The sequence below is a fragment of the Rhinopithecus roxellana genome, chromosome 6, assembly GCF_007565055.1.
Source record: "Rhinopithecus roxellana isolate Shanxi Qingling chromosome 6, ASM756505v1, whole genome shotgun sequence".
Taxonomy (NCBI): domain Eukaryota; kingdom Metazoa; phylum Chordata; class Mammalia; order Primates; family Cercopithecidae; genus Rhinopithecus; species Rhinopithecus roxellana.
The window spans coordinates 96,768,353-96,779,364 of NC_044554.1; the positions used below are offsets into that span (position 1 = coordinate 96,768,353).

The 11,012-nt window shown below is 52.7% G+C and overlaps 1 protein-coding gene across 3 annotated transcripts in view; it reads right to left on the reverse strand.

Annotated features, from left to right (window-relative positions):
* The window catches only part of CLIP2 (CAP-Gly domain containing linker protein 2), a 109,409-nt gene that overhangs the window by 34,019 nt on the left and 64,378 nt on the right, over window positions 1-11,012 (reverse strand). For all 3 annotated transcript variants that reach the window (XR_004058073.1, XM_030933075.1, XM_030933076.1), the window contains exons 7-8: window positions 10,503-10,606; window positions 6,274-6,334 (exon numbers count right to left, since the gene is read on the reverse strand). Coding sequence is in view for 2 of the 3 variants with exons in the window: in XM_030933075.1 (XP_030788935.1) it covers window positions 6,274-6,334; window positions 10,503-10,606 (165 nt within the window). In the remaining variant the exon portion in view is untranslated. The remainder of the gene's footprint in view (window positions 1-6,273; window positions 6,335-10,502; window positions 10,607-11,012) is intronic.

Sequence of the window (11,012 nt, forward strand, 5' to 3'; positions counted from 1 at the left end):
ATGCAGTGGTGCAATCGTGGCTCACTGCAACCTCCACCTACCAGGTTCAAGTGATTCTCCAGCCTCAGCCTCCCAAGTAGCTGGGATTGCAGGTGCCTACCATCATGCCCAGCTAATTTTTGTATTTTTGAGTAGAGATGGGGTTTCACCATGTTGGCTGATCTCGAACCCCTGACCTCAGGTGATCTGCCCGCCTCAGCCTCCCAAAGTGCTGGGATTACAGATGTGAGTCACCACGCCTGGCCCCTCAAAGGGTTTATATTCTGGGGGTGGAGGGGGATGCAAACCATAAAAGAATAGTGAAGATCATTGCAGATTGTGATGTGCACTATGAACAGAGCACTGGGGAGAGAGTAACTGGAATGAAGGTGAAATAGAGGAAACATGTAATTTATAGTGAGTCCTGAAGGACAAGAAGGACTCCTTGTACAAGGCAGGCGCCAGAGGAAGAGGCACAAGTGTTTCAGGCAGGGGAACTAGCGTGTACAAAAGCTCAGAGGCAAGACACAACTTCTGGTGTTCCAGAAACAGAAAAGCCTGGTGTATGATAACTTAGGGGCAGGGGTGTGAGACAGGGCTGGGACAAGGTGGCGGGGTGGGGGGGTGGAGGGGTTTGGGCCCTGGGGGTCTTCTCTGCTTCTCTGGCCCACTCTACAGAGCCCAGATGATATCTAATGTCGCAGTGCTAGGTGTGTCAGCAGGAAAGGGGCAGGATCTGATTTACATTGTTATTTTTAAATTAGTTTTTCTTTTTTTTTTTGAGGCAGAGTCTCGCTCTGTCACCCAGGCTGGAGTGCAGTGGTAGAAGCCTGCCTCAGCAACCTCAGCCTCCTGGGTTCAAGCGATTCTCCTGCCTCAGCCTCCCGAGTAGCTGGAATTACAGGTGAGTGCCACCAAGCCCAGCTAATTTTTGTATTTTTAGTAGAGATGGGGTTTCGCCATGTTAGCCAGGCTGGTTTGGAGTTCCTGACCTCGAATGATCTGCCCACGTTGGCTTCCCAAAGTGCTGGGATTACAGGCGTGAGCCACCACACCCAGCCATATTTTTTAACTTTTTATTTATTTATTTTTAGAGATGGGGTCTTGCTCTGTCACCCAGGCTGGAGTGCAGTGGCGCCATCATAGCTCACTGTAGCCTCAACCTCCTGGACTCAAAGGATCCTCCTGCCTCAGCCTCCCAAGTAGCTGGGACTACAGGCATGTGCTACCATGCCTGGTGAATTTTTTATTTTATTTATTTTGTTTCTTTGTTTCTACTTGTTTTTGAGACAGAGTCTCACTCTGTTGCCCAGGCTGGAGTGCAGTGGCATGATCTTGGTTCACTGCAACCTCCGCCTCCTGGGCTCAAGTGATTCTCCTGTCTCAGCTTCCTGAGTAGCTGGGATTACTGGTGCCCACCACCACGCCCAGCTAATTCTTATATTTTTAGTAGAGACAGGGTTTCACCATGTTGGCCAGGCTGGTCTGAATCTCCTGACCTCAAGTGATCCACCTGCCTTGGCCTCCCAAAGTGCTGGGATGATAGGCGTGAGCCACCGCACCCAGTCAGAATACTTTAATTTTTGTGGAGATGGGGTCTCACTATGCTGCCCAGACTGGTCTCTAAATCCTGGCCTCAAGTAACCCTCCCACCTCTACCTCCCAAGTATTGGGATTGCAGGTGTGAGCCACCGCACCCGGTCTGATTTACATTTTTTTTTTTTTTTTTTTTTTTTTTTTTGAGGCGGAGTCTTGCTCTGTCGCCCAGGCTGGAGTGCAGTGGCGCGATCTCCGCTCACTGCAAGCTCCGCCTCCTGGGTTCACGCCATTCTCCTGCCTCAGCCTCCCAAGTAGCTGGGACTACAGGCGCCCGCCACCTCGCCCGGCTAGTTTTTTGTATTTTTAGTAGAGACGGGGTTTCACCGTGTTCGCCAGGATGGTCTTGATCTCCTGACCTTGTGATCCGCCCGTCTCGGCCTCCCAAAGTGCTGGGATTACAGGCTTGAGCCACCGCGCCCGGCCTGATTTACATTTTTAAAACATTTGGCCATATGACGTGTGGGATGTGGGAGGGGGCCCTGGGTCAGGGCATGCCTGAAATAAGACTGGCGGTGAGTTGGTAACTGTTGAAGCTGAGTGATGGGTAAATGAAAGGTCATTATACTGTCTTCTCTATTTTTGTATAGGCTTAAAAATTTCCAACATTAAAAATGAAACAGATATTAAAAAAAAAGATTAGATTCAGTGTGGAGAATGGACTTTGGAGGAACAGAAGACTAAGGAGAGGGCTATCTATGGCATGGTGCTGGGGCCTGGCTCAGGGAGGCAGCTGTGGGGATGTGCGTCATTTTGGAGACAAGGTCAAAAGGAATTTTTTGTTTTCTACTTTTTAAATTTTTTAACTTTTATTTTTTTTTTTTATTTATTTATTTTTGAGACGAGTCTTGCACTGTCGCCCAGGCTGGAGTGCAATGACGCAATCTCAGCTCACTGCAAGCTCCGCCTCCCAGGTTCAAGCAATTCTCCTATCTCAAGCCTCCTGGGTAGCTGGGATTACAGGCACCCACCACCACGCCCGGCTAATTTTTTGTATTTTTAGTAGAGATGGAGTTTCACTATGTTGGTCAGGCTGGTCTCAAACTCCTGACCTCATGATCCGCCCGCCTCGGCCTCCCAAAGTGCTGCGATTACAGACGTGAGCCACCACGCCCAGCCTTTATTTTTTGAGACAAGCTCTTGCTCTTGCTTTGTTGCCCGGGCTGGAGTGCAGTGGTGTGATCACAGCTCACTGCAGCCTCAGCTGTCCGGGCTCAAGCGATCCTCCCACCTCAGCCTCCCAAGTAGCTGGGACCATAGGCATGCATTACCATACCTGGATAATTTTTCCATTGTTGGTAGAGACAAGGTTTCCCTATGTTGACCAGGCTGGTCTCAAACTCCTGGGCTTAATCAATTCTCCCGCCCTGGCTTCCCAAAGTGCTTGGATACAAGCATGTGCCACCATGCCTGCCTTATTTTTTTATATTTTTTGTAGAAACAGGGGCTTGCTATATTGCCCAGGCTGATCTAAAACTCCTGGGCTCAAGCAGTCTTCCTGTATCAGGCTCCCAAAGCACTGGGATTACAGGTGTGAGCCACCGTGCCCAGCCAACTGTGTGGATTTGGGGGCCAATTCCTGAGATGGGAACTGTAAGGGGGGTGGTGTTAGGGGAGGCCTGGATAGATGTGGTTAGGACATGTTCCATTTGGGCTGCAGTCCTGGGTTGAATAGTGTCCTCTTAAATTTCATGCCCACTCAGAACCTCAGGATGTGACCTTAGCCAGGCATGGTGGTTCACACCTATAATCCCAGAATTTTGAGAGGCTAGGGTGGGAGGATTGCTTGAGCTCAGAAGTTTGAGACCAGCCTGGGCAATATAGCGAGATCCCATCTCTATAAAAATCAAACAAAATAAAGAATGAATGTGACCTTGTTTGGAATAGGGTCTTGCACATGTAGTTAGTTAAAATGAGGTCATATTGGATTAGGATTGGATTAGAGTGGGCCCTAAATCCAGTGACTGCTGTCTCCATAAGATGGTGAAGTGAAATGCCACAAAGGGAAGGTGGCAAAGTGACAGGAGGCAGGGACTGGCCTGATGCAGTTATACAGGCCAAAGAACACCAAGAGCTGCTGGCAATCCTACTGGAAGCTAGATTGGAATAGATTCTCCAACACTGATTTCAGACTTATTTTTTTTTTCTTTTTTTGAGAAGGAGTCTCACTCTGCTGTCCAGGCTGAAGTGCAGTGGTGCAATCTTGGCTCACCGTAACCTCCGCCTCCCGAGTTCAAGTGATTCCCCTGCCTCAGTCTCCAGAGTAGCTGGGATTACAGGCACCCACCACCATGCCCAACTAATTTTGTATTTTTAGTAGAGACAGTGTTTCACCACATTGGCCAGGCTGGTCTAGAACTCCTGACCTCAAGTGGTCCGCCCGCTTTGGCCTCCCAAAGTATTGAGATTACAGGCATGAGCCACCGCGCCCAGCCTTGATTTTAGACTTCTGGCTTTCAGAACTTCGAGGGCATATGTTTGTATTGTTTTAAGCCACACATTTGCGGCCGTGCGTTACTGCAGCCCCAGGAAATTGATACAGGTGCTTACTTCTTCCTCAATTGGGTGGAGATGTCAAGTGGGCATGGTAGAGGGAGCTTGGGGAAGACTGTGGGACTCATAGGGACTCATCCAGGGCATAGAGGCCACAGTCTGGAAGCTCTCAGGGCGAGTGTGGACAAGGGGTGAAGGGCCTGGGACTGAGCTCTTGGATGGGCCAGTGTTCAGAGAACAGGAAGGAGGAGAAGCCAGCAGAAGAGGCAGGGGAGTTGGAATGGGGGCGTCTCATTGTGCAGCTGGGGGAGTGTGGACAGGAGGGAAGACCATGAGCCTGATAAACTCCTGAAGAGTTCTGCAATAAAGGTAGGCAGAGAGGTGGGGTGATAAAGCTGGAGCGGACCAGGAGGTCAAGGAGGGGCTCTGGTTTTTATTTCTGACTTTTAAGATGGGTGGGGGCCAGATGTGATGGCTCATGCATGTAATCCCAGCCCTTTGGGAGGCCGAGGCAGGAGAATTGCTTGAACCTAGGAGTTTGAGACCCACTTGGGCAACATAGTGAGACCCCGCCTCTACAAAAAACAAACAAACAAAAAATAGCCGGGTGTGGGGGCACACGCCTGTAGTCCCAGCTACTTGAGAGGCTGAGGCAAAGCCTCACTTGAGCCCAGGAAGTGGAGGCTTCAGTGAGCCCAGATCGTGCCACTGTACTCCAGCCTGGGCAACACAGTGAGATCCTGTGTCCAAAAATAAAAGGGTGAGGATGATGAAGGGATGAGTGGGACTTTGGTCATTTTGCCTTCTGGTTGCCATGAATATGATCACAATTCAGTTTGGTACAATAAAAAGTCGAGTGAGGATTCTGCAACCCTTTGGACTGAATTAGCTGTCTGTCACTGTCTGTCCCGCCTTCTGCCTCTCCCAGCCAGGGCCGATTGGATCCGGGGTGGACCCCTATCCAGAGCCAGCCAGCCCATTGGATACCACTGGGACCAATCAGAGCCTCTCTCGATGACAGCTGGTAGGTAGTGGGCGGGGCTGGGAGAAGAGCAAGCTGGGAGACACAGTGGGAAACAGACAGGAGCCTGACCCCAGACACAGATGGGAGGGAGGCCCCGAGCAAGGGGCACATGGATGGGCTTAGCTCCTGATGCTGCTTCTGGCTCCAGTCCCCTAAACGGCCTGCCCTGCTGTGACCTTTCCTACAGCCCTTCAGTAAGCCCCCATGGTGACTGCAGCTGGCACAGGGGGTCTCTGTTCCTGGCAAACAGAGGTGCTTTTCCCGGAACCCCATCCAACCCCTGCAGGAGAGCATCTGCCAATGGAAAAGTCAGCCAGGAGCAACCACATGGCCTGCCCCTTGGCTAAGAGGGAAACTTAATCAGAACATGCCGAGCTGGGCTGAGGCTCTGACGCCTGGTTGTGCCCCAACATCCTTTTTTTTTTTTTTTTTTTTTTTTTTGACAGTCTCACACACACACACAAAAAGCAAAACAAAACAAAACAAAAAACAAAAAAACAAAAAAAGCACAGGTGCAATCATAGCTCACTGGAGCCTCCATCTCCCAGACTCAAGCGATCCTCTAGCCTCAGCCTCCCCAAGTAGCTGGGACCACAGGTGCACATGACCAAGCTCGGCTAACTTTTTAAATTTTTTGTAGAGATGTGGTCTTGCTACGTTGCCCAGGCTGGTCTTGAACTCCTGGGCTCAAGTGATCCTCTACCTTGGCCTCCTGAAGTGCTGGGATTATAGGTGTGAGCCACCATGCCCAGCTCCATTGGTCTCTGAGCCTCAGTTTTCCTACCTACAAATTCTGTGACTCAGCAAACTACTTTCAGCCAAAATTTTACCTGGAATCCAAGATGAACGAAGGGGCACCTTCAGGGCTACTGCCTAAGAAGAAGGGACAAGGGACCTCAGCCACTCTATCCTGGGGCCCAGCCCTCCATCTGCCCTGCCCTGGGTTCATCCTGCCCACCCCATCCAGCTGCTGACACGGGGAGCACAGCTTCCCTGGGGGGGCTCCTGGGGCTGAGCTACTCACACCTCAGACACTAGACCTTTGATCATTCCCCATTTTCCCCCAACCAGCCCCTTCCCCCAGGGTCCTGGAGTTGCCGCTGGACCTCACGACCATCTGCCCTAGCAGGGGCCAGGGACTGGTGCAGAGAGTGCCCAGGGAAGGAGCCTCTGACTGTTACCTCCAGGTCTCCCTTGGTGATGGACTCCTCCTCCACGCGGAACTGCAGATCCTCCACCTTCCTGCAGGGGAGGGAAAGAGGTAGCTGACCCGTCTTTGCCCAGAGCAACAGGATTCACCGAGTGAGCAACAGCAGAGAAGAGGCGAGGCCATCAGAATGGCCCAGAGTCCAGAGGCAAGCCCATCAAAATGGCCCACAGTCCTGGAAAGCTCTAGACCTCCCAACCTGCTGTCCTGCACTCTAGGAAGAACCACAAATAACTCCAGAATGGGAGTGTTTAAGGCAACACCCTTCCTCCTCAGGGTGGGGGGAAATAAAATAAAGGACAGGGTGGCCCGGGGATGTGAGTGACAACACTGTTTTCTTTCCTTTCTTCCTTCCTCCCCTTCCCCTTCCCCTCCCTTCCTCCCTTCCTCCCTCCCTCCCTCCCTCCCTCCCTCCCTCCCTCCCTTCCTCCCTTCCTCCCTCCCTCCCTCCCTCCCTTCCTTCCTTCCCTCCCTCCCTCCCTCCCTCCCTTTCTCTCTCTCTCTGTCTTTCTTTTTGACAGAGTCTCCCTCTGTTGCCCAGGTTGGAGTGCAGTGGCATGATCTCGGCTCACTGAAGCCTTTGCCTCCCGGGTTCAAGCGATTCTCCTGCCTCAGCTTCCCAAGTAGCTGGGATTACAGGCATGCGCCACTGGGCATGCAACCTCAATACAAAATTTTTGTATTTTTAGTAGAGACGGGGTTTTGCCATGTTGGCCAGACTGGTCTCGAACTCCTGGCCTCAACTGATCCGCCCACTTCAGCCTCCCAAAGTGCTGGGATTACAGGCGTGAGCCTCCACGCCCAGGTGACAACACTGTTTTCATCACTGCGGGGAACAGACACCCACCACAAGGAACAACCTGTGGGGAGGAAGGAAAGGAGAGGGGGAAAGTGGGCTTCCTTTGCTGTTGACCCCGTTCCCATCACAGGCCTCAAAATTGGGGGCCAGAGGCCCAATCCCCACTCCCAGGACTGCCCCTGGATGTGGAATGTCCAGGCATTCAGGGCTGCCCTCAGGGAGACACACTCAGCCACACACCTGTCAAGACAGCACAGGGGAGAGACACAGGTCCACTCCACCTTACAGCCACACATAGGAGCTCAAAGCTGGGCCAGGCATGGTGGCTCACGCCCATAATCCCAGAACTTTGGGAGGCCGAGGCAGGCGGATCACCTGAGGTCGGGAGTTTGAGACCAGCCTGACCAACATGGAGAAACTCTGTCTCTACTAAACATACAAAATTAGCTGGGCATGGTGGCGCATGCCTGTAATCGCAGCTACTCAGGAGGTTGAGGCAGGAGAATCGCTTGAACACAACAGACAGAGGTTGCGATGAGCCAAGATTGCACCATTGCACTCCAGCCTGGGCAACAAGAGCGAAACTCTGTCTCAGAAAAAAAAAAACAAAACAAAACTCAAAGCTGCTCTTCCTAGGGCTTCCTAACAGCTCTCAGCATAGCAATGAGGAATGAGGCCCAGAGAGGGCAAGTGACCTGCCCAAGGCCACACAGCAAGCGCAGGACAATACAGAGACTTCCACCCAGGCCCCTTCTGAACACAACTCCATGATGCCTTCAAGATCTGTGTTTGTGGCTGAGCACAGTGGCTCGTGCCTGTAATCCCAGCACTTTGGGAGGCCGAGGCAGGCGGATCACTTGAGTCCAGGAGTTCAAGACCAACCTGGGCAACATGGTGTAACCCCATCTTTACTAAAAATATACAAATTAGCCAGGCATGGTGGCGTGAGCCTGTAATCCCAGCTATTCAGGAGGCTGAGGCAGGAGGAGAATTGCTTGAACCCGGAAGTGGAGGTTGCAGTGAGCCAAGATCACACCACTGTACTCCAGCCTGGGTGACAGAGCAAGACTCCATCTTAAAAAAAAAAAAAAGAAAAAAAAGATCAGTGTTTGTTTGTTGGCGTCAGGCACGTTGCCATGGGAACCAGATGTGTGGGCCCCTACGGCTGTCTCAGGCAGATATAAATACACCCTCATCTCCCTGAATCCGACAGTATCAACAGCTTATGGAGCACAGGTGCTAGCTGAAAGCTCACAGAACAGACCCAAGTAGGGGTGCTGGGGATGGGGCTGGCTGCTGCCTGGGGACAGGGGAGGGAGATGTAGGTATCTGGGCATCATCTAGGAGGTAAAGAGGATCCTGGGCCAAGGCAAACCTCTGTCCACTGTCAGCTTTGTGTCCTACGAGGAGGTGACCCAGGACCGAGTCGGCCAGAGCCCCTGCCGCCTGGTGTCTTTGGTTGGAGGGCTGCAAGGGAGATGGGTCCCGCTTGTGCCTTTTTTTTTTTTTTTTTTTTGAGGCAGAGTCTCGCTCTGTCACCCAGCTGGACTGTAGTGGTGCTATCTCAGCTCACTGCAACCTCCACCTCCGGGGTTCAAGTGATTCTCCTGCCTCTGCCTCCCGAGTAGCTGGGATTACAGGCGCCCACCACCACGCCTGGCTAATTTTCGTGTTTTTAGTAGAGATGGGGTTTCACCATGTTGTTCAGGCCGGTCTCAAACTCCTGACCTCAGGTGATCCGCCTGCCTTGGCCTCCCAAAGTGCTGAGATTACAGGTGTGAGCCATTGCACCTGGCCAGTTGTGGCACTGAAAGCGATGACACCAGCGAAGCATGCAGCACAGGGCTGACACCTGGACACAGGGCGTTTCAGGAGTCCCTTGGCTGCTGTTTCTCTTAGCCTCAGCTTCCTGGTGTGTAAAATGGGAATGGATACAAAAAATTAGCTGTGCATGATGGCGTGTGCCTATAGTCCTAGCTACCTGGGAGGCTGAGGTGGGAGGATTGCATGAGTCCGGGAAATTGAGGCTGCATTGGGCCATGGCCAAGCTACTGCACTCCAGCCTGAGTGACAGAGCAAGACTGTGCTGTTTTCTCAAAAGAGAAAAATAAAGGAGGCCGGGCACAGTGGCTCACGGCTGTAATCCCAGCACTTTGGGAGGCTGAGGCGGGTGGATCACTCGAGGTCAGGAGTTCGAGACCAGCCTGGCCAATATGGTGAAACCCCGTCTCTACTAAAAATACAAAAATAAGCCGGCATGGTGGCACACGCCTGTAATCCCAGCTACTCAGGAGGCTGAGGCAGGAGAATCACTTGAACCTGGGAGGTGGAGATTGCAGTGAGCCGAGATCGCAGCACTGCACTCCAGCCTGGGCAACAAGAGCAAGACTCCATCTAAAAGAAAGAAGGGAGGGAAGGAAGAAAGGGAGGGAGGGAGGGAGGGAGGGAGGGAGGGAGGGAGGAAGGAAGGAAGGAAGGAAGGAAGGAAGGAAGGAAGGAAGGAAGGAAGGAAGGAAGGAAGGAAGGAAGGAAGGAAGGAAGGAAGGAAGGAAGGAAAGAAGGAAACAAAAAACAAAAAAACCCAAAAACAAAAACAGAAATGGAGTCCCGGGATAGGAGCTGTGAGTTCCACCCACGGTCTCAGCCCTGGGTTGGGGAGGGGCGCACTGTGTGAACAGTGGAGAGGTGGGACATTTAACCTTCTTCCCGGAGCATGGCTCCCCAGGGACACCTGGTGTGATAACCAACCTCCCTTCCACCGCTGCCAGCTATTATCTTCTCAATATTCTGCTGGAGAGTGCAGGAACAATGAACTCTATGCAATGAACAAATGTGGTGTTCCAAGGCCGGGCGCAACAGTTCATGCCTGCACTTTGGGAGGCCGAGGAGGGTGGAGAGCCTGAGGTCAGGAGTTCGAGACCAGCCTGGCCAACGTGCCCAAACCCCATCTCTACAACAAATATAAAAATTAACCAGGTGTGGTGGGGGACGCCTGTGGTCCCAGCTACCCAGGAAGCTGAGATGGGAGGATCGCTTGAACCCAGGAGGTCAAGGCTGCAGTGAGCTGTGATCGTGGCTCTATACTCCAGCCTGGTGAGACCGTTTCAAAAAAAGTTTAAATATGTGGTTTCCCTCTGTGCCTGGCACCGTGCTGGGTGCTTTACTCCAGTTATATGAAGAGTTCTTCCAACGGCCTGCAGAAGACAGGACCAGTACCTCACTTTACAGATGGGAAGACTGAGGCCCAAGAGCTCATGTCACCAGTCCAGGGTGATGCAGCCAGGCGGTGGCAGGGGCAGGACTGGAACCTGGGTCTGCAGTTCCCAAACCTGCCCTCTTCCTTGTCCTCCTTAAGGGGGATCAGGGAGAATGTCCTCCCAGGGTGAGGGTGGGCCAGCACGTACCTCCTCTCCTCCTCCAGCTGGTTGGACAGGTCCACCTTCTCTTTCCGCACGCTCTCCACCAGCAACCGGGCTCGCTGCAGCTTTTCCTCGGCTTCTGCAACATACTGAGCCCCCGAGGAAGGCCAAATCAGGGTCAGCATGCTCCGGGGTGTGGGGTCCACGTTGGGAGTGTAGTGGGAGAGAGGCAAGGAGCCGGGCCTGGAACCCCAGTCACCCCGACTTCCCTGCTGGCACCTGCCGGGCATGCACAGTGGGCCTAGGTGTGAAGGAAGGGACCCAGCAGGAAAAAGAGAGGCAGAGGCAAGACCCTCAGGCCCACCTGCCCTCTGTACCTGCAACCCCCCCACAACCCACAAGAGCCTAAGACCTGTTATCTTGCAAATCTGTTGTCTTGTCTGTGCCCCATCAAAGCACAGCCATGAACTTGGCCTTATTAATCCTGGCATCCAAGGAGGGGCAGGCCAGACCCCAGATGGGGACAGAGGCCCAGGAGGGAGCTCCCCCACGGGA